Below are 23,252 nucleotides of genomic sequence, written 5' to 3' on the forward strand. Positions count from 1 at the left end.
ATTCAAATATTCAAACCAATACTGGAATTGGATAAATTAAGAGGGAATGGATCATGCATAGATAATTGAGTGACTGCACGAAAAAAAAAATTACATAATTTCCCCTTGGGACAAGTGCACGCGTATAGTATAACATTGTAGTATCTCAAACTTTCTCCTTCTTTGAAGCTAGCTAGCTAGCTGTGTCTGTCCTGTTTCTATCAAATTCTTGGTCGTGCCATGGAAACTGCTAATTAAAGTACGTGAAAACAATTAAAGACAAAAAGAAACAAAACCTCTAAGCCAAAAGGAACTAGCTAGTAAACAAGAAAGTTTCAGTGATGAGATACTCATTCCGGAAAGAGAGTCCTTTATTCATACAAGGGGATTCAAGTCATTCTAATTTACATGATCATTGGGAAAAAGGAGTAGTACATGATGTGCATGATTCCAAGAAAGATGAATGCTATATATTTGACATTAATCCATGTTTCCATGAGACGCCGTACACAAGTTTCTCATTTATGACTTGTATTATATAACTTCCTTGACTTTCTTGCCAATACTTTCTGCAAAATGCCAAATTTCCAGCATATGCTTAGCTACCTATGCGCTCCTTCTCCCTCCCCTCCTTGAGTTTGCCTTGGCAGGAAGTATTCGAATTCTCTTGGCAACGCGTACGAAATCTCTGTAACACAGACGCAGAAAAGATCAGAGAAAAACAAATACCGAGACTTTTGCTCACACTTGGGGCCGTCTAAATTCATAATCGGATAATATATATAGCATGTTAGATGTTTTTCATTAGTAAGAGAACTTAATTAACCTAAATAAGATTGTTCGTGACTCACTTCCAATTCAGGTCTCCAGCAAGAAGGAGATCGTTTTCCATGTCTTCATAAGCAATAACATGACCCGGAACGGCATTAGAAAGATCGAGATCCTTACTGTCAATATCGGCCGCAGTAGCTCCAACATCGCCGCCATCCACAAACATTTGCCGGAGGGCTTTGGCTAGACTTTGGTAGCTCGTATGCTTTTGGAGACTGATGCGCTGGCAGATCGAGCGGCCTTCGAGCACCACAGTCACCGGAGGGACCAACGTGGAAACAAGATCATCATCACCAAGAAGGCCTGGGAAGCCGTTGAGAGCACCATTAGGTTTTCTGATCATATCAGAAGAAGGTTGAGTGGTTGCACTTGATCTCCTGATCTCCTGCCACCTCCTTTTCAACGAGTCTTGTGACTCTAGTCTCTGTGATTGGAAAGAGTTCATGGTTTCTTCTCTTCACAGTTTGATGTTTTTCTCTCTGTCTATAGATACTAGGGAACTGGGAGGAAACTGATAAAGGAAGGTTTGGTATTTGGTGAGTGTGAGAAGAAGAGAAGAGGGAGAGTTCTAGAGTGGTGTAAAACTTGATGGAGCTGTTGCGTCTTGGTAAAGTATATAAATAGGGTGGAGAGAGAGAGGGAGAGAGCGAGAGAGAGAGAGAGAGCACAAATGTCTGAAGTGGTCAGTTCAGCTGTTCAGTTAGGTGTCTGAAACCGCCTTTCTACTTGGTGCTCTTTGCTTTGTCTTAGCCATTTAATGGGATTGGAGTTGTGGTGGATTCATCTATCAAATCCATTGAAAATTGAATTTACGAAAAAATAATAAGGAAAAAGAAAAAAAAAAAAAATATATATATATATATATATATATATAGGATTTTGCTCAGGTGCGGACGTCCGTACCGAAATTTCGGTACGGATTTCCTGTTTTCGATCACTTTCCGGCCACATTTTTACATCTTAACCGTTCAGTTTTTAGGTCCTAATGTATAGATCACCTCTGCAAAATTTCAGCCAATTTGGTGATCGTTAAGGCATCCAAAACTGAAATTTACACGAACGGACAGAATCTGTCGAACCGGAACCGTTCGTATTTATAATGGTAAATTGCAGTTTTGGATGCCTTAACGATCACCAATTTGGCTGAAATTTTGTAGGGATGATCTATACATTAGGACCTAAACACTGAACGGTTAAGATGTGAAACTATGATCGGAAAGTGGGGAAAAATGAGAAATCCGTACCTAATCCTTAGGTACGGACGTCCGCAGCCAAGAACCCCTGTATATATATATATATATATATATATATATATATATATATATATATATATATTTTATCCAGAGCAAGGCCTCGCTTTGAAATTTCAGAGCGAGGTTAGGGTCACTTTTTGGTCTCATATCCACATCTCGACCGTTCAGTTTTTAGGTACTAATGTATAGATCATCTGTGTAAAATTTCAGCCAAATTGATGATCTTTAAGGTATCTAACTCACTTAAACCAGTGGACGAACTAAATCTGTCCAACCTAAACCGTACTAGCTTTAAGGCAGTTATCAATGCCTTAACGACCATCAATTTGGTTGAAATTTTGTAGAGATGATCTATACATTAGTAGCTAAAAATTGAACGGTCGAGATGTGGAAACGCTACCGAAAAGTGACCATAAACCCTAACCTCGCTCTGGATAGGATTTGAATATATATAGGACTAAATATATATATATATGGATTAATTTCAGTTTACCCCCCTGAGGTTTGGGGGTGTCAGACACCCCCTCGACTCTCAATTTTGACTTTTTACCCCCCAAACTTTTCAATTTCAGTCAGTCATGTCCAATTTCTCAGATTCCGTCCAAATTGGACGTTAATTCTGACTATCTAACCCACTTTGAAGCCTTTTAAGGACACATATGAGTTCTTTTTTGTCTTGAAATGACCATAAAAGGCTTCAAAATGTATATTTTTGAAATTTAGGCTTCAGACCAATCTCATACTAGTTTATTTTATTTTATATTTTTTTTATTGTATTAGTGTTTTGCTAATATAACCAAAATTTCCTTCAAAATGTAAATGCGGAATCTTGAAATCTCCATCAAAATTGAAATTACCCAAGAAATTAAACCTTGCAGACGAACATATGTTTAATTGAGATTTGTCAGCCTTCATTGCACTGGACCAATAACTTTAGACGCAACTAAATTGCATATGGGGGTGCTCTAGCATTATTGTGTGCAATTTATGAGTCCGCAACTTACTCACCTCGTTTATGTTCACGAATTTAATACACTTAAGTGTACTTACCCATGAGCTATCGATCTCTTAAGGCTCAAGCAAGTGTAGTAATAGAAATTAGAAAGTTAGAAACCTGTATCTGTAAATGACCAAATGAGAGAGAGAGTGGTAATAAATAATTGAACACAACACACTACGATACGTAGGGGACGAGAAAGAGTGAGGGATGTTTGCTTGTGAGTGCAAAAGAGGGTGTGCTTGTGTCTCCTATTCTTGTACTTCTCTTTATTTTTAGTTTTTTGGGCTTTATTTTGCACTGTATATGTAGGGTAGGTGCTGTCATAATTTAATAATTTTTTTTTCAAAATAATAATATTTGATTTATCATGGGGATGGTGATACAAATGCGTGGAGGAGAAGCAAGGTGAAGCTGTAAAAAGACAATAAATAAATAGGTAAAATAGATGCAAATAATTAAACAAAGACATCTTGTAAATTGAAATGCATGGGCTGTGTGGAGACGACCACGATTCAGTCGGCGAACGCCTCGCTGGTTTGGTCGGAAGCTGTCATTCTCTTCTTTCTTATCAAATGAATGTTTAACCCCCGGCCATCTTGATTAATTTGGTCCATAAATGCACAATTAATTATAGGTAGCTACGTCCATAAAGCTAATTTGGAGAACTAGTTAGGTATAGAAAGTAGGCCACGGCATTTTCCATTTTTCCGACTCCCCGATTGGTAGTCAGTGTTACATTGTTCGGATGGACAATTGAAGTTGGTAGTCATCGTTGATCGGATAGACAAGTGAAGGAAAATATGATCACCAAGGGCTTTGAGCTAGCTCCGCCACTTGGGTGAAGGTGATCGTTAATTTTGAAATCTCATTAGTTGTCTAACAAATTACTCTTACCTTATTTGGTTCGTGGAAATAAATTTGGTTCATTGGTCTTTTCCATGAACATGAAAAATTACATTTCCCACTAATTTTGCTACCAGTGTTTGGGAATGTCGGGAAAGAAATTAGAAAATGTATTTACTTTCCTTTCCAATGTTTGGTTTGTGCAATAACATCAATTTTCCAATGGAATCCTTGTTATCAAAACATAAATAATTTAAGATTCAAAAGTTTCTTGGATGAAGTTGGTAATATAACTTTTAAAATGGTCTTTAGAGTAGACAATTGAGGTGCAATTTATGTAGGAAAAGTATGAGGAAAAATGAATCCTATGGGGTGTGGGAGGATCTACTTTCCCCCTATTTTCCCTTCATGTTGGAAAGTTATTCTTTTTCTTGGGCTTGGACGTGCCAAACACAGGAAATGATAAAGTTTTTCTTCCCAAGTTTCTCATTCCGCCAACCAAATGAGAGGTTAAGGTCATTTTTAAGTCCCCTATTATTTGAAAAGCAACATAATTTTGTTTGTCATCTTAAGACCATTTTGGAGCGAGCGTTTTTGGGTGTTGATCATAATTTTCAGCCTCCGTTTCCATTTCCCCTTTGAGGTGGTTAACAAAGTAAAGAAACATGATATACATTTAAAGATTAGAGCTATGATCGATATGTATCTCCCAAGCAGTGATAAACGATAAGGTTGCTCTCATCCTCTTCCATTTTCCAATTATTCAATATTTGAGCTTGCCTATCGTTTTTCTATGGTTGAGACGTTGAGTGATTGTTGTTAGTCTTTAAGATTGTGCACGCTCTGAGTTTCTGTCGTAATTTATCATTAAGACTTTAAGGTGAATATCAATCTCTTGTCTTCGTTCTCTAATTGTGATTTTGGTTATGTAGTTATAATTAAATTTATATCAGTGCTTTCTGATTGATCGATGTATTCTGGATTGATTTGAATACCTTTCATATTTGAAAATTTCAATTTATGTATGAATTCCACTTTTTTATTGCATTATGATTTTGTATCTCCAACTTCTCGTTCATAGATTTCTTAATGCACTTTTTTATTCCACTGACTCTGTTTTGATACTGGGCATTGCCTTCTGTTTTCTTTCTTGTTCAACTGCTTGATGATACCACTCATCATAGTGTCAACGCCCTTCTGTCAACGCCAAATTCATTTGTATACATTGTTTCGACTTCCTGGTAAAAAAAAATTTAATCACACCCCGCTCTTCGCTAATATCAGTGAGATTTAAAACCTTTGACATCCACAATGTGTGTTAGGTCAGCTAACCAACATGTCGCGGTTTACCTTTCAATGGAATTAATTTCTTAGAAATTATAATTATACATCCACAATGTGTGTTAGACCAGCTAACCAACATATCGCGGCTTACCTTTCAATGGAATTAATTTCTTAGAAATTGTAATTATAGAAGTATATAATTTAAAATTCCAAGAATGACAATTTCTTTATCAATTATATAATATATATCAAGGAGTTGACAGAACTTTATGAACCAAATCAAAGTGGGTCAGCCAAATCTCACTCTTCCATTATTTATGTAGGAATGATGTTCAATGAATACTTTATAGTTTACAAGGCTTCAAGTTCACCAAATTTTGACAGATATAATGACATATCAAGGAGATCATGCATGATAAACACTTAAAAACAATGTAAATAGAAAAAACTCTATGCACCAGCCGTAGCTTCTTGCAGGCTTTGCTTCAATTTTCAAGTTCTGTGAGCTCTCCTTTTCAATTGGTAATCTTCTTGACAGTTTTGCAACTGTCTCCGGATTGAACATTTACCTTACACTGCCACCTTCTGCGTTTCCAAATCAATGTGACAAATGTCATATGATTCTAGATCGTCAACTTGCCTAGAATCCTTTCAGTCTTAACAGAGCCTGGAAATGACATACCATCTTTATTTTGTTCGCAAAAGTAAGAACTCAATTTCCTGAAAAACCAAAAACAGACAAAGGCAAATGAAATTGAAAACTCAAAAAGGAATGAAGCCTGCAATATTTCTACAAGTAGTCCTATTTAAATGGAAGACAAGACGGCTAACTGGCAGACCAATTTCCCCTCTCTAATATATTGATATAAGAATTCCTTCTTTGGTGAAAAATGTAAATTACGCCTCCTGGATGGAATTTAAACTCTATAATTCGAGTCCACAAACCTTTCTCCCTCAAATCAATTGGGAATAATTCCCTTGGTCATTTTGCCAAATGCTGCGTGAAATCCTGACTTTGACATGAATTTCTTCAGCATCAGATTATGCAGCCTAAAAGTTCCATGGAAACTACAAATCTTTCAACTAATCAACATCAATCAATTCAGTTGAAAGTTCAAAATATTCCAATGGAATCTCATTTATGCTATAGACTTGACTACAATGGTGCCAGAATTGAAGATTGTGGAACCTGTAGTCTACATAGGAAGGAATTGTTTCATGAATTGGTCATACAATCATATGGCATTGCCACCAACATCCACATGGCCATTTTTTTAATTATATTTGAGTAAGAGGGAGAGAAATAGGAAGACATAATTTCTAAGAGATAAGGAACACAGAAGCTGTAACCTGTAGATGAAAACTGTAACCTGTAGATGAGAAAGGAAAAAAAGGAAAGAACTATGCTGATTTTAAGTATAATCTTTTGAGGAGGCTGCTATAGTCTTAGTTGGTGTAAACCCTTGCATGTAAACCACATCTTTGACAGGGTGCCTCTTATTGGAGAAGCAGTTTGTATAAATGTGATCTAGCGATTAATCAAACAGCAATAACAAGACTTCGATCTCACTATGCACAGAAACGAGAAAATCCAAAAATTGTTGCAGTTATAAATCTGCAACATACGAATATCAAAGCTTTTTAAACTAAGAATTGAAGAACCCAAAAGCACAGAGTAAAAGTAAACAATGGAAGGAATAAAAAGAAATTGGAAGAGATTTTGAAGTTGCTCCAATTCGAACGGCACATACCTGGAAGAAGACAACTCGAATCTGGAGAAAATTGAGCAAGGGCACAATAGTCGTCTCTCATTGGGCAGAAAGAATTTGAAAGTACTGCCTCGCCAGGCATAATTTTAGTACGTAGCTAAATAACCTGTTAAATTGAAGTCCCTCCTCTAAAAGTTGACCAATGGTGCAGTTAGCAACTGGGTATTTCTAACTCCCACACCTCCTCAAGTCCCACCTTCATCTCCCTCACCCAAACTGTTTTAGATTAGCAACAATGTCCAGCCTTTTGATTTCCTCCATTAGAATTCGCAATACAAAATATATCTCTTCACACTGAGGGTGTGAATGATCTTCAGCTTTAAATGCATGCACCTCATTGTTGAGTTCTATCCAACTCCAACCAGGGACTTTCCTAACACCCCTTTCCCTCATAAGCTTCTTTACACTAGCTTTAGCATCCCACCTTTTAAGATGTCCATACATGTCAGAAAGAAGAACATAAGTGCAGTGCTCTTCAGGCTCTAGCACTAGCAGATAGTCTGCTACTTGACTCGCTAATTCAATATTGCCACAAGCCCTGCAGGCACCCAGTAAAGTCTTCCACACCATTGCATCAGGTTCAAATGGCATTTCTTCAATCAAGGCTTTTGCCTTATCTAGATGCCCAGCGCGCCCATATAGATCTACTGCACAAGCATAATGCTCCATTCGTGGTGCAATTGTGTATTCAGACTTCATAGAATTTAGAAACTTGCATCCTTGTTCAACCAAACCCATGTGGCTACAAGCAGTTAGAATTGCCACAAATGTTATGTGATCAAGTTTCACCTTTTCCTTCTTCATTTGGGAGAAGAGGTCCAGTGCAACATATCCCTGCCCATTTTGTGCATATCCAAAAATTATTGAATTCCAAGTGATTGCGCTATCTTTAGGAGTCTCTTCAAACGATTTTCTAGCATCGTCAATGATCCCGCACTTGGAATACATAGAGATCAAAGAACTAGCTACAAACTCATTGGATTCAAGCCCTGATCTAAGTGTCAAAGCATGAACCTGTTGACCCAGGTTGAGGGTTCCTAAATCTGAGCAAGACCGAAGTACAGCTGAGAAGGCATAATGATCAACCTCCACCTCTCCATATCTCATATGCCCAAATAATCTCAAGGCATCTTCATTCCATCCATTCTGCGAAAACCCAGTCAAAATGGAGTTCCAAGAAACACGGTCCTTAAACTCCAAGGATTCAAAGATATGTAGTGCTTCCTCCAAGGAATTGTTACTCCACTTGAGATACATAGCAATTAACGCATTAGAGATTGGTCCTGATTTTTCTAGTCCCCTTTTTATGACCAGTCCATGAAAGGATCTCCCATGATTCTTGTGTACCTCTTCAGAGTAAGCAGTGATGATGCTAGTATAACTGTAGATATCTGGTTCAAACCCAAGCCTTTGCATGTCCAAGAAGAGTTTGCAAGCAAGTTGTTCTTTTCCGTGAACCAAGTACGCTGCTAGCATGGAATTCCATGTCACCAAATCTCTTTTACCAAAAGAACCATCAAACACTCTTTCGGCCTCTTCTATTGACCCACAGTCTGAATAGGAAGTGATTGTGGCATTGCAGACCGTACTTTCACATCCCAGCCCATGTTTAATAATTTTACAATGAATCTGTACTAAGGACTCATAAAACTCAGCATCATCAAGCAATGTCAAAAGTGGAGCGATTGTGCCATCTTCCAGCTGCATACCCTCCTGCTCCATACAATGTAATAGCCAAAACGTCGTGCTGCGATCACCTGCTTGCACGTAACCAGCAATGAGTGCATTCCACGAAACAGAGTTGCGTTGCGGCAATGATTCAAAGACCACATATGCATCCTCGACTCTCCCACATTTCGCGTACATGTCCAAAAGAGCACTTCCAGAATAAACATTACTGGCATAACCTACCTTAACAACCAAGGAATGCACTTGCTGCCCAAGATCGTATCGAAGAGCACAAGCGACACCCTTAAGTATGCTTCCAAATGTATACCCATCAAAATCAAACCCACATCTTCTCATGCTTCTTAGTATCTCCCACGCCGCCTCGAACTCCCCGCAGTTCACATTTCCAGCAATAATGGTGTTCCAAGACACGGTGTCTCTCTGGGGCATTTCGTCGAACACCTGGTGGGCAAGGCACAAGTGTTGACATCTCGCGTACAAGTTTAGGATATTGTTCGCACAGTAAACGTCTGCCAAGGCTCCTAACTTGATTTCCCTGCAGTGGGTTATCGACACCTTGCGCAAAGCATTCACAAGTGAATGGAATACCCTCATTCATGAAGGGCCGTTTTTCCCTAAGACAATGAAACCATTTTCTTTTTTTTGAAACACCCACAGCTGACCAAACAAATGAAACCTGTCAAACTGGGTTTTGTGGCACCGAAAGAAAACAATGCTCTACTATTTTTTCCGTAAACCAAACGAGGCCTGAGCGTAATAACTGCCTTATGGTCAAAATATTTTTCAAAATAACAAAAAGGGGCATCACATGTAGCTATGCAGATTTTGGTCCCCCATATATTTAAAAAATCTGCTACACTTTGTAGATTTTGTCTCTAACAACTTTTTCTTGTGCCCATCACTTTGAGTCTTATTTGTTCTTGAATTGTGTATCATAGTTTGGTCTCCTACTATTCAGAATAACTTTTGTAGTTATGTCAATATTGAGTCTATTTTTCTTAATGAAAAAAAAGAAACAATATATATTGAGTTTGTTTTTCCTACACGAGTATTTGTATGGATGAAAAATAATGAAGCAATTGAGTTTATTTGTTTCATTATTCTCAGTAGATCCAAAAACTTTTTTTTTTTTTTAAGAGAAAAGAGGTCAACCCTACTGAAAAATATAAGCTTACAAATTACATGGTTCAGCTGCAAGTACTGTAGCTAGAAATAAAGCAATAAAACCAGTCTTGCACAGGGGTACTAGCTGTAAGATCAAATATGGACATAACACATATCATCATAAAGTAATTGATGATTAGCTTAATATCAATCCTAGTTTAACATGGATACAAACAGTGAATCAATACTAGTGACTTAATGAAGTAGTGTATCAATTCATTAAGGATAGTAATCCATTGCTTAGTCTACAAGAAAGGCTACAAGTTGTGATACATTAGGAATCTAACAGTGAAACGTAAACCGACAAGGAATGCTTTAATGGGAAGCTTCTTGAGGTTTAAGTCTCATATATATACAGATGAATTGGTCCCTGATTACTACCACAACTATTGCATAAGTTCTGTCCATTGAGAAACAAGTTGGTAAGTAACAGAAGACCATATTCAGTGATCAAGTTAAGCAGCTGCATAAGATGGAATCCATGCCAGTGATTGCTGAAGGTAAGCCTGGATCCCTTTTATGATTGTTGTGCATATATTGTGAGCATGTAATTATGGTTTTACAATTGGTATCAGAGCATAGGCTCACAAATATGAAAAAATCGTTTTAGGGTTTTGCAAAACAAACATAAATTTTTTTTAAGGGTTTTTGCTTTACGGGTCAAGTAACTGATCAGGTTACTGACCAAGTCACTGGTCATGTAACTGATCAGGTACCTGACCAAGTAAGTAACTGACCAGGTAACTGGTCAGGTACCTGATCAAGGTAAGTTACTTAAGTCAACTGCTGCATCTGGTTAATTATAAAATTCACGCTTCCGCTATGATTTTTTAGCATCAAATTGGGGAAAAAGTAAAAATAGGTTTTTTCTGTGAAATTGATTTTGATTCATAGCATGATAATTGAGTTTTTGATTGTGCTCAAGAACCCTAGTTGCATTCCCGGCATGCGTTAGGCTAGAGTAGATGGTGACCGGATGAAATTTACAATTTCTTGATTGTTCTGTGGTTTCTTGGAATCGAATCAATTTTGGTTATGCTTGAATATGCATGTTGAATTGATTGATGATATGGTATTGTATCTGTGATTGTGTAAAATTGTATGAAGAACAAAAATCTCCCAGATTTTGTTTACACGTTGTTAAAGTTGACAGATACAAGAGCTTAATTTTCTTACAAGGATGAATCTGGATAGAATGTAAAGTAAAAGAGCTCATATGTTTTGTGGTTTTCTGTTGGCATAAGTGATTATGATGCACAAAGCATCCTTCATTGATGTTGGCAGAAAACATTGATCAAGTACGTGTAACTGGTCAAGTAACTGACCAAGTAACTGTACCTGATCGAGTAACAAAACTAAAATTGTGTTTTGTGTTTTAAAACTATGCTTCAGTTTTATCTTCCAAAGAAGTGGTTAAGTATGGTTTTAGAATACAAAACAGCAGTATGCATGCTTGATGAAAATAAATACAGATACTTAGAAATTTTTCTTCTGTCTAAAGATGTGGATAAATTTCTTTAGATAACTTGTTTTCATTGAACATGGCATATTGATAAAGAACTCCAGGATTTTATGCTTCTGCTCAAAAGTGTTGCTTAACATTGTTTTTTGTTATGGACTGACATGAATGCAAGTATGGTTTGTTTAGGTTTTCTGTATGTTCTTGTTTTGATTGCTTAAAGCCAAATAAAACACAGAAAAGTTAAAGTTATTTTCTTTACAAAATTGAGAACTCACATGAATTTTGTTTTGCTCCTTAGGTAACTCTTACATGAACTTGAACAGTGTCTTGATGTTAACTGGAACAAATTATAGAGCTTGGCTAGACTCCGTAGAAAACTACATGGGAATGCATGAAAACATAGACTATTGCTTCACTGAGGACAAACCTGAAGAGTTAACTGAAAATAGCACTAAGAAGGAAACTGATCTTTACAAGAAGTGGCATAGATCCAATAGAATGGCTAAGAACCTCATTCGAACCTCTATGTCTAAGACTGTCAGGGGAAGTATTGAAGAGCCTGAGCTAGCATCAGATTTTCTGGAACACATAGGTGCTAAGTTTAAAGAAAGTGAAAAAGCAGAAGCAACTAGGCTGACTAAAGAGTTTCATGATTTGAAGTACATGGGTTCAGGGGGAGTTAGAGAGCATATTATGAAGATGATCAATATAAATGGCAGACTCAGAGAGCTCTTGATGGAGGTTAGGGAGGAGCAGGTAGTGCATTATGCACTACATTCCTTGCCTAACAGTTTTAGTCATCTTAGGACCAGTTACAACTCTCAAAAGGGAAACTGGACTCTAGATGAACTTATATCCATCTGTGTGGATGAGGAATCTAGGATCAAGGAAGAAAATGAACCTGCTACAACCATTAACCTCATTGAGAAGCCTAAAAGGAAAAAGCCCCAGAATAAGCTCAAGCCTACCAAAGCCATAACTAAGAGTTCAACAGCTGCAGTGGCCAAGGAAAACAGGCCATTCAGGTTCAAGTGCTACTTTTGCAAAAGAGTAGAACACATGAAAAAGGACTGCACTGGCTATAAGAACTGGTTAGCCAAAAAGGGTAAGATTTTTTCTAATACAGTTTTTTCCTTAGAAATTAATCTTAGGGAAAATTGCTGGTCCCCCCTTTAACTTTCGGTGCGTCGACAGTTCAGTCCCTGTTATTCCAATTTTAACAGATAACTCCCCAAACATTCAAATTTCACACAATTTGATCCAAAATTACCATTTTACCCCTCACTTATTTTTTTTTTGTTTTTTGTTTTTATTCTTCTCTCTCTCTCTTTTATACATATGTATATATATGTGTGTGTGTGTATGTATATATATTTTTTATTCTTCTCTCTCTTTATATATATATATGCATGTGTGTGTGTGTGTGAGTATATATGTATGTATGTATGTATGTATATATGTATGTATATGTGTGTGTATATTTTTATTCTTCTCTCTGTCTTTTTATATATATTTATATGTATATATGTGTGTGTGTACATATACATATATATATATATATATATATATATATATGTGTGTGTGTGTGTGTGTGTGTGTGTGTATATGTATGTATACATATATATCTAATGTGTTTATGTATTTGGTAAGTCTATATACTATGTTTATGTTTCATATTATAAAAAAAATTCACAACTTTTATATATCTAATGTGTGTGTGTATATCTATACATATATATGTATGTATATGTATATGTATATGTAGATATATAAATATATGTATAATTTTATACATATGTGTGTGTGTGTATATATAATGTATATGTGTGTGTGTGTGTGTGTGTGTGTGTGTGTGTGTGTATGTATGTATGTATGTATATGTAGATATATGTATATATGTGTGTGTGAAAAAAGTAAGTGAGGGGTAAAATGGTAATTTTGGATCAAATTGTGTGAAATTTGAATGTTTGGGGAGTTATCTGTTAAAATTGGAATAACAAGGACTGAACTGTCGACGCACCAAAAGTTTAAAGGGGGACCAGTAATTTCCCCTTAATCTTATAAATGTTGAACCACAGTCTTGGTGGATAGATTCAGGCTCACCTATTCATATTACTAATTCTTTGCAGGGATTCATAAGGAGGAGAATCCCAAAAAGTGATGAAGTGAACCTGTGTGTAGGCAATGGCATGAGAGTGGCAGTCAAGGCTATTGGAACCTTAAAGCTCGATTTAGGATTAGGAAAATTATTAGTTCTGGACAATGTTTTTTATGTACCTTCCATGAGAAGGAATTTGGTTTCAGTTTCTCTTTTAGTAAAATCTGGTTGTAGACTTGTTATGGATAGTAATGGAATTCTTATTTCTAAAAATTCTGTTCAAATTGGTTCTTGTGTTATTATGAATGATTATTTACAGTTAAATTGTTCAATGGCTCAACAAGAAATTTTACTTGTTGAAAATAACACCAATAGTACTAGCACTTTAACAGGTGTTAAAAGAACCAAACTAAATGAAAAGTCTGCATTTTTATGGCATAGAAGACTCGGCCATGTTTCAAAAGAGAGACTGAAAATTTTGGTGAAAAACAACATCCTAAATGAACTTGATTTTTCTGATCTAACAGACTGTGTTGAATGCTTTAAGGGAAAAATAACTAATACTAGAAAGAAGACTGCATATAGAAGCCAAAATTTATTAGAACTCATACACACTGATATATGTGGGCCATTTAGGCATCAAACTATCTGTGGGAATGTGTATTTTATCACATTCATTGATGATTTTTCTAGATACAGTTATGTTTATCTACTTTCAGAAAAGGCACAAGCATTGAAAGCTTTTCAAATCTTTAAGTCTGAGGTAGAAAATCAACTAGAAAAGAAAATCAAAACAGTAAGATCAGATAGAGGGGGTGAGTTCTATGGCAAGTACACTGAATCCGGACAACAAAAGGGTCAATTTGCCTTGTTTTTGCAAGACAATGGAATTAAAGCTCAATATACAACACCCTATAACCCACAACAGAATGTTGTTGCAGAGAGAAAGAATAGGACTCTTTTGAACATGGTTAGATGTATGATGTGTACAACAGGTTTGCCTAAATTTCTGTGGGGTGAGGCTTTAAAAACTGTAAATTATATTTGCAACAGAACACCTAGCAAAGCTATAGAAAAGACTTCTTTTGAGCTTTGGTGTGGCAGGAAACCTAGTCTTCACCACTGCCATGTTTGGGGATGTCATGCAGAAGCTAGGATTTATAATCCAAGTTTGAATAAACTTGATCCTAAGACAGTTAGTTGCTATTTTATAGGTTATCCAGATAAATCTAAAGGCTATAAATTATATTCTGCTCATCATTCACCTAGAATTTTTGAAACACATCAAGTAAAGTTTCTAAGTGAAAAAGTTCACAATACAAACCTTGAGGATTTAACCTCAGATTTTGAGGAAATTGTGTCGGATGAGAATATAAGTGTTGTGTTGCCTTTAGAACAAGATGTAACTGATCGAGTCACTGGTCGAGTAACTGACCACGTAACTATCCCTGATCAAGTAACTGGTCATGTAATTGGTCAAGTAACTGACCAAGTAATTGCACCTGGTCATGTAACTGACCAAGTAACTGTACCAGGTCAAGTAACTGGTCACGTAACTAGTCAAGTAACTGATCCAGTACCTGAACAAATCCCTAATGAAGAACCTCAAAATCATCCAGTAGCTCAGCCTAGAAGATCACAGAGAGCAAGAAAACCAACTTAGGGGGGGGGGGGGGGGAAGAGAGTGACTACATTGTTTATCTACAAGAAGCAGAAATTGAAATGGACTATGCAGAGGACAATGATCCAACTACATTTAAGTAGGCTATTGAAAGTAATGAATCTCACCAATGGCAGCTAGCAATGGAAGCAGAAATTGATTCCATGAGCCAAAATGCAGTTTGAGAATTAGTTGAACCTGACCCTAATCAGAAACCTATAGGTTGTAAATGGGTTTTCAAAACCAAAAGATATGCAAATGGCAATGTAGAGAGACATAAAGCAAGATTAGTTGCCAAGGGTTTTACACAGAAGGAGGGCATTGATTTTACTGAGACTTTTTCTCCAGTTTCTACAAAAGACTCGTTTAGGATAATCATGGCTTTAGTTGCTCATTTTGATATGGAGCTGCACCAGATGGATGTTAAGACAGCCTTCTTGAATGGTGAACTAGATGAAGTGATTTACATGAGGCAGCCAGAAGGTTTTGTGCAAGCTGGAAGTGAAAACTTAGTATGCAGGTTAAGAAAATCAATTTATGGCCTAAAACAAGCTTCTAGACAGTGGTACAAGAAATTTGATTCTGTGATTTCTACTTTTGGATTTACAGAAAATCTTGTTGATGAGTGTGTTTACTTGAAGACAGTTGGGAACAATTTTATTTTCCTAGTTCTCTATGTGGATGATATACTTTTGGCTAGCAGTAACATTAAACTGCTTAAAGACACTAAGAGCTTTCTGTCAAATAATTTTGACATGAAAGACTTAGGAGAAGCATCCTATGTACTAGGTATTGAGACTAAAAGAGATAGAGCACAGAGACTACTTGGTTTGTCTCAACAGAATTATATTACCAAAGTTTTAAAGAGATTTGGTATGGAAAAGTGTGCAGCTGGAGAAGTTCCCATGTCCAAAGGTGATAAGTTAACCAAGAAGCAGAGTCCTAATAGTGATGTTGAGAAAGAAATTATGGAGTCAAAGCCTTATGCTAGACTTGTACGAAGTCTCATGTATGCACAAGTCTGCACTAGGCCAGACTTGTCTTTTGCAGTAGGGATTTTATCGAGATTCCAGTCTAATCCAGGCCATGAACATTGGGTAGTTGGGAAGAAAGTGTTGAGATACCTGCAGAAAACTAAAAGTCATATGCTAGTTTATAGGCAAGTGGAGGATCTGAAACTTGTTGGATTTTCAGATTCTGATTTCGCAGGGAATTATCCAGACTCCAAGAAGTCAACTTGTGGATACGTGTACATGCTAGCAGGAGGTGCAGTTGCTTGGAAAACCATGAAGCAAACTCTAATTTCAACCTCCACCATGCAAGCTGAATTTATTGCAGTATATGAAACTGTGTGTGAAGGACTTTGGATCAGGAATTTCTTGATGCAGACCAAAGTGTTAAGTCACATTGTGGCAGACACACTTGTGATTTATTGCGATAATGAAGCAGCAATTTTCTTTAGCAAGAACAGTAAAAGATCAAATAATTCTAAGCATATTGATTTAAAGTATTACAGTGTTAGAGAAAGGGTTAAGCATGGTGAGATAGTTGTTTTGAGCATTGACACGAATTCACAGCTAGCAGACCCCTTCACCAAGGCCTTGTCAGTAGCAGCATTCCAGAACCATAAAGCCAGCATTGGAGTTTTAGCTAATCTAGATGCTTAGGTTCAGTAGAGAGTTAATCCAGTTGGAGCAATTTAAATTTCTAAGTTTTTTGAGTTCTTGTATTTTTAGTTGTGATCTTTTGACTTTATTTATCACAACTTATTTGTAATGACATATTTTATTATTAATAAATTTTGAGGTATTTTCAGATTTTGGTTATTGCTGCAGTTTTTTGTTGAATGTTCTGAAAATTATTGATTTTGTGTTTAAAGTTATACTTGCTATCAGATGGCTTAAATCATGTGAAGCATGATGATAAGGTTCAAGCAATATTTTTAAGCCATCAGTGTTCAGTGAATTTGCTTGAGTTTCTGGTTTTAGAAACATAAAGTAGGACCTAATATATGTTTACTTGTTGATACACATTAACATATATTGTATCACTTCTGGTTGAACATATGTGGATTGCAGAAGCTTGTGTTAGTGGTTTTGAAACTCTGCATTTTTATTAAAATGTATACTGTTTCTTGCTCTACATAAGTAACTGTGATCTGTCCATGTTGGAATGGATTTTCGATTTGAGTTTGTTATCTGGCTCGCACTTCAGTAAGTTAAGTAGGTTTTGATGTTCTCTGGTGAAAATCATCGAGCATGATATGTGTGAGTCCAAGGGGGAGATTGTAAGATCAAATATGGACATAACACATATCATCATAAAGTAATTGATGATTAGCTTAATATCAATCCTAGTTTAACATGGATACAAACAGTGAATCAATACTAGTGACTTAATGAAGTAGTGTATCAATTCATTAAGGATAGTAATCCATTGCTTAGTCTACAAGAAAGGCTACTAGTTGTGATACATTAGGAATCTAACACTGAAACCTAAACCGACAAGGAATGCTTTAATGGGAAGCTTCTTGAGGTTTAAGTCTCATATATATACAGATGAATTGGTCTCTGATTACTACCACGACTATTGCATAAGTTCTGTCCATTGAGAAGCAAGTTGGTAAGTAACAGAAGACCATATTCAGTTGTCAAGTTAAGCAACTGCATAAGATGGAATCCATGTCAGTGATTGCTGAAGGTAAGCCTGCTTGATCCCTTTTATGATTGTTGTGCATATGTTGTGAGCATGTAATTATGGTTTTACACTAGCATGCGCTTCTAACTGATGAGGAACAATATTAGCATTCCTGCCAACACAAGTCATTTGCAGATTGGTCTGAGACTCCAAAACCAATCCCAGAAATCCGTCCTAGAGCAAAAGTATTACCAGAAGCAAAGGAAACTAGCTGACGTTGAACTTCCCAACCATCCGTCTCCCAAAAACAGTTGAGTACAATAGAGTAATTAATTAACTGAATAGTTGAACAAGGCTGAATATTTTGAAAGAAATTTCTTTGGAAACTAGTTCGGAAAATAAAAACAAAGTACATAACTTATATATTTAATTTTAAATGAAACAATTGGAATATTATATTTAGAACTAAACGCAACTGAACACAACAAAGTAATTAATTAACTGAATAGTTGAACATGACTGAATATTTTGCAAAACTCATAATGAAAATTGTTTCCAAGGTCTAAATCCTCTAACCTTGATCAGTGGACTTATTCTAACAATTAATTTGAAATTGCATCTCAAGCTTCATCTCTGAATAAGTTCTTCTGCTGAAATATTAATAAACAACCAATATTTGGTGACTAGGGACATGGGAACAAGCATGATAGGACATAATAGGCCTCATCATTTAGCCCTTCGACCCTAAGCCCGCCCTAAACCCGCCCGACCCGTAGGGCCGAAGCCCTACCCGGCCCTTACATTAGGGCGGGCCGGCCCTACCCTTTCTCAAATAGGGTAGGGTAAGGGTCATGCAAATGAAGCCCGACCCTACCCTACGGCCCGGCCCAATTGAGCCCGTAAGGGCCAAGCCCGGCCCGGCCCTAAAAGCCCTACCCGGCCCAACCCTAAAATTTATATATTATTTTTATTATTTTCTATTACATAGGCTTTGTTTTCTTTAACTATTATTTTCCTTGTTACACAACAATTAATATTGATAGATTTAGAGAGATAGTTAATTGAATATAACCACCTTAACTAAATTAATAAATGTTATAAGTTAATTTCTATATATATATATATGTGTGTGTGTGTGTGTGTGTGTGTGTGTGTGTGTATGTATTAAATATGATTAACAAAAAACAATGAGTCTTGTATTACCTATATAATCATTTAGCCACATTTTGAGGAAAAAAAAATGTTTTTTTTTTTTTGTTATACAAAATAAGGCCATTTTCGGCCCATTTAGGTCCTATTTGGCCCTATTCCGAATGCCGGCCCTACCCAGCCCTTTCGGCCCTAGCGAATCGGGCTTTTCGGGCGGGTAAGGGTTAGCATATTTAAGCCCCGGCCCGACCCTACCCGGCCCTAAATTTTGTTGACTTTGACTAGGCCCCGCCTGGCCCGACCCTAAGCCCTAAAATTTAGGGTAGGGCCGGCCCTAGCCCGGCCCATGATGACCCCTAGGACATAATCAACCTATGAATGAGAATGATGATGAAAACCGGAAGGAAGATATTTAAGTTGAAAGGTTAAAGTCAGGATAGTGTATTGTCTTTAAACGTTGTTGATATGGGAGTTTTGGATAGGCTTGATCAAAATATATATACCAGTGTTTTATTGAATCAAGAATTTGTTTTGCACGCTGTAAGTTTCTCAAGCAAGATATGGATTCAAAACTCATTGGTCATTTCTCGAGCAAGATGAATTCAAAGGGTGAATATGAGTATTGGGAGGCTCACAAGTCACGGATCCAGTAATAACCAACACATTTGTGAAAAATTGCAGCCATGCAGTACAACAATTGATGAAAATCTGTAGGAGGTTTGAATCCCTATAGATTGGAAAGGAGAGGACATTAATTGGCCTACTGGCAGTAATAGATACAAATGCTAACTTTTCGATTATTCATGCCAAATCCAAATACAAGCACTCAGAAAAGTAGAGGACAAGAGAGCTTATTGACACTTCGACACAGTAATACAGCATTGATGAAAAACTGAAGAAAAGGTAAGTTGCAACTCTTTCATATGGATGAACTATATATATCGGAAACCAGGCCACTGGGAAAAGCCTAGACTCGTATGTGATCAAAGGTTGACTTCATGTAATTCTTGCCACTTTGTTGAAGTTGTATGTATTCCTTGTAGTTCATTGCAAGGTATTTTGGAGCCTGACCTTCTCTGTCACACAATTCTGGTGAAGGTGCAATAATTGTATCTACAGATGGTCCATGTGGTACGGCTATAGATATCCTTGTAGCTTTGTTATTCACAATTGCTCGGTGCATCACACTCTTGTACTTTCCATTGGTAAGAATCTGCATAAATTGACAATAAATGAAATTAAAATATGAAGAATCAATATCTATGATTGAGATTTATTCTCCCCAATGTTCAAATATATCTGCAGGTTGTTTGGCTCCAAAACCAGTCTGGTTGCAAACAGTATCTTTTGAGCATGCGCGGGCGTGCCAGCACCGTGGGGTGCAGTCGTCGGGGAGTCCCTTGACCTGACTTCTTCTCAAACGCTGTGAACGAGGAAAGCACCAACCTTGTCACCAGGTTCTTCTCTATGCCTTTCGGAAAAGGACTTCTTGCCTTACGGATAAGGGCTTGTGTTGTGATCTCTTGCGTTCACCGAATCGATACTTAACGTTTTAGGTTAAGCAGAGCAATCACTGGGAAGTAGGAGAAAGTACAAGGTTTGCTAAAGCGTGACTTTAGCTTCGCTGGGTTGCGAGGACGTTACCCTTACTTCGCTAGGTTGCAACTAGGTTGCAGGTAGGTTTGCTCTGGAGACACTTTGATAATCGTTGAGATTGATTGATTGAAGAGTTGTTTGTTTTGTCCTTGAAACCTGGTATTTATACCTTAGGGTTTCGACTGTTCCTTGCCATAGAAGGATTATTGATTGAAGTTTCCTATTCAATCTCCGCTACTTGATTCCAATAAGGGCTCGTTTTCCTTATGGATCTCGGAATGGGTGAAGCTGTAACCCAAACCCAAGTAGACTTAATTTTGGGCCGCAGGTATCAGCCCGCTACGCTAAATCCCCTAAAGGGATCTTGCCAAAAATACTTTTGGGCTCAAACACAGGTAATTCTGGTTATTTTCGCGTTTCAGGTGAAATAGACTACCTGCGTTTGGTCAGCAAGGTTAACAAAAAAACCATTGGCAGGGCCATCGACAGTGAGCCATTTCCCATTGTGTTCAACTTTGAGACCCTTCATCTCATTCTGAATGAGAAGTGTCACTAGACCATGATCTGTATGATGTGGTATACCGATTGCATGTTCTGGCTGAGGGCAAAGAGCGTAGTAGTTCCCCGCTAGCATTTGTTAGCCGCGATCCATATTCATGGCATTATATATGTAGTTGGGCTCCAATCCCAGGCTTTCTGATATTGCTTTTATGATTTCAAGCGCTACTTCTCTACTTCTTTTCCTGAACTCCAATGATATCTCACTGAAACTAGCCGGTTTGTTGAGTGAGTAGAACTCGGGATGTGTTCTGACCTTGAAGAAGTCCCTCCAGAGAAGGACTTTGTCCAATGCAAGATTATAGCTAGTCCCGTACTTGAACATCTCCAGCACATCATTTCCTGATTTGACCTCCTGCTTCTCACTCTCCAGAAGACTGAAAAATCCATGACATGGATCGATCATCGCCTTCATTAGGCTCTCTGGCACTCCATGGTTAATCGCCTGATATAAATAAAAACGGTACAATGATCACTTTTACAGTACGTCTTAGTCCATAATGAAGTATACAGTATGTGTAACCGAAACAGAAACATGTATATTAGTTAACGTACAATGAAGAAGCCCCATTCTTGACAAATTTTGACAAGGTCTTGGATGATCTTGGAGCGTTGATCAGGTGAACCGGAGGTGAGAAGAGACATATCAATAATTGGAATTGTGAATTCAGGGTCATTAGGATCAGCTTCATCATTGGGATTAATGGTAAAGGCGTATGCAAAAGGTACAGAGCTGAGATGACGCAGTCGGAAGTAACGGGGGATAAACCCTAAAAGACATAGTTCTGGAGTCCACCAGAGAAATAGAGAAAAATCTCTAAATTTTATTAATTTGATATGACAAAACTGATTCTAGTACAAAGCATAATGGTGCTTATATAGGCATCCAAAACCCTAAATCGTAATCTATCAAGAAATCCTAAAGAATCCAAATTAAAAAGGAAACTAAAAACCTAAAATAAAAAGAATCCTAATTAAAAAGAATATAAAACTAGCCTAAAAATATTAAATGCCGAATCGGATAATTAAGACGATATATTTTGGCCTAAATATAATAGGGCTCTTGAAGATCTCGTCGTTCCCATTCTGGAAATGTATCATGCGTCTCAAACGGACATTCACAATCAAAACCTGACTTTTTGTACGAGTAACCCGAAAGGTCCAAAACCAAATCTTCTTGAATATTCCAGCGGCTACTAATCTCATTACACGTGAGTTACTTATTTTCCAATCACTCTTCTTGATTCTACGCCGCTTCTTTGCTTTTATGGTTTTCCGACTAAACCGGGCCCATTCTCGTCCTACATCATTCTCCTCCACTATGAAAGAACTCGCCCTCGAGTTCCTCTTGAATAAAAGGCAAGAATTGGTAGACAAGAAACTTGATAAAAAATTAGATACTTGAACCTGTGAGTCAATGGCCTGATCTTTTGCAAATTCTAATGACACAATCATGAAGCCGGCCAACACCATAGATGAGTCTGTCATATGCACTTTAGCTGTCATAGGCAACCTTAGTAGATTCTTCTTGGCTCTTAAAGTTGCATTCTTGAATGACATCTGGTTCTGAATGGTTTATTTCAGGCTCCAAGACTTCTTCATTATTAATAACAATGTCTGCATAAGCAATTTCATCTTTAACCCTTCTTGGTCTTCATCCATGAATTCTTGTGGAGCTTCTTCCATTAGAAATTCTTCTGGCTTTTCTTCAATTAAACTATTAATCTCAACAGGCAAAGAAAACTTGGACTCTAACTTCTTCTCGAAAACCTTAGGAGGATAATTCTTGATTGAAAAATCTTTAGGCAGAAATTTTTCTGTAAGAAAACCTTTCATCTTCCGCCATGTCCGAACACGCTCTTTTCCTTGCCTTTGACGAGAACTGTGCAACTGATCCCACCAATAAGCAGCATCTTTCTTCAGCTTCCGAGAAACCATCTTAACTTGCTTATTCTCCGGGACATCTGTTAGATTGAAGAACCTCTCAACCTCAAGAAGCCAATCCAGGAATTCCTCCGTGCTCATGTAACCAGAAAAGTAAGGAATATCAATCTTGGTTCTGAGATCTTGGGAATCATGATCAACATCACCTCCACCCCCATGTGGAGCCCTAGCACGTTGTCCTTCCCCGCCTCTGTTATAATTGTTGTTGTTCCTTCCTTCCAACAACCCACGAAATTCTGCCATTTGAGCGTTCATGGCAGCAATCTGAGCATTCATCTGAGCGGTAAGGGCATCCAAATCCGCTCTTGTAATTGGGGCAGTACGCTCGTCACCCAT

General features: G+C 37.3%; 2 protein-coding genes and 1 pseudogene across 3 annotated transcripts; all 3 read right to left on the bottom strand.

The window, feature by feature from the left end:
- Positions 1-332: 332 nt before the first annotated feature.
- On the bottom strand, positions 333-1,537 carry LOC133710616 (auxin-responsive protein IAA33). 2 transcript variants are annotated; one of them, XM_062136729.1, is made up of 2 exons: positions 928-1,537; positions 333-667 (listed from the first exon to the last, which is right to left on the bottom strand). In XM_062136729.1, exons 1-2 carry the CDS (start codon positions 1,253-1,255, stop codon positions 582-584), a joined length of 414 nt encoding a protein of 137 aa, XP_061992713.1. In that variant the 5' UTR covers positions 1,256-1,537; the 3' UTR covers positions 333-581. The 2 variants fall into 2 exon arrangements, with proteins under 2 accessions (XP_061992713.1, XP_061992712.1); XM_062136728.1 differs by having other exon boundaries at positions 831-1,528.
- A 3,940-nt stretch (positions 1,538-5,477) lies between these two features.
- Positions 5,478-9,438, bottom strand: LOC133713089 (putative pentatricopeptide repeat-containing protein At3g25970). The gene is made up of 2 exons (XM_062139216.1): positions 6,942-9,438; positions 5,478-5,910 (listed from the first exon to the last, which is right to left on the bottom strand). Exon 1 carries the CDS (start codon positions 9,240-9,242, stop codon positions 7,167-7,169), a length of 2,076 nt encoding a protein of 691 aa, XP_061995200.1. The 5' UTR covers positions 9,243-9,438; the 3' UTR covers positions 5,478-5,910; positions 6,942-7,166.
- Positions 9,439-19,768: 10,330 nt separating this feature from the next.
- Positions 19,769-23,252, bottom strand: LOC133711651 (2-oxoglutarate-dependent dioxygenase 19-like; annotated as a pseudogene).

This window comes from Rosa rugosa, chromosome 5 (genome assembly GCF_958449725.1).
Source record: "Rosa rugosa chromosome 5, drRosRugo1.1, whole genome shotgun sequence".
Classification (NCBI taxonomy): Eukaryota; Viridiplantae; Streptophyta; class Magnoliopsida; order Rosales; family Rosaceae; genus Rosa; species Rosa rugosa.

What these genes read in the sequence shown, in the direction of transcription:
- LOC133713089 (XM_062139216.1), bottom strand. Translation starts at nt 9,242, where the DNA reads ATGAGGGTATTCCATTCACTTGTGAATGCTTTGCGCAAGGTGTCGATA.
- LOC133710616 (XM_062136728.1), bottom strand. Translation starts at nt 1,255, where the DNA reads ATGAACTCTTTCCAATCACAGAGACTAGAGTCACAAGACTCGTTGAAA. An exon ending in GCTGGAGACCTGAATTGGAA is followed by an intron (nt 668 to 830) that starts GTGAGTCACGAA and finishes TCTGTGTTACAG; the next exon opens with AGATTTCGTACGCGTTGCCA.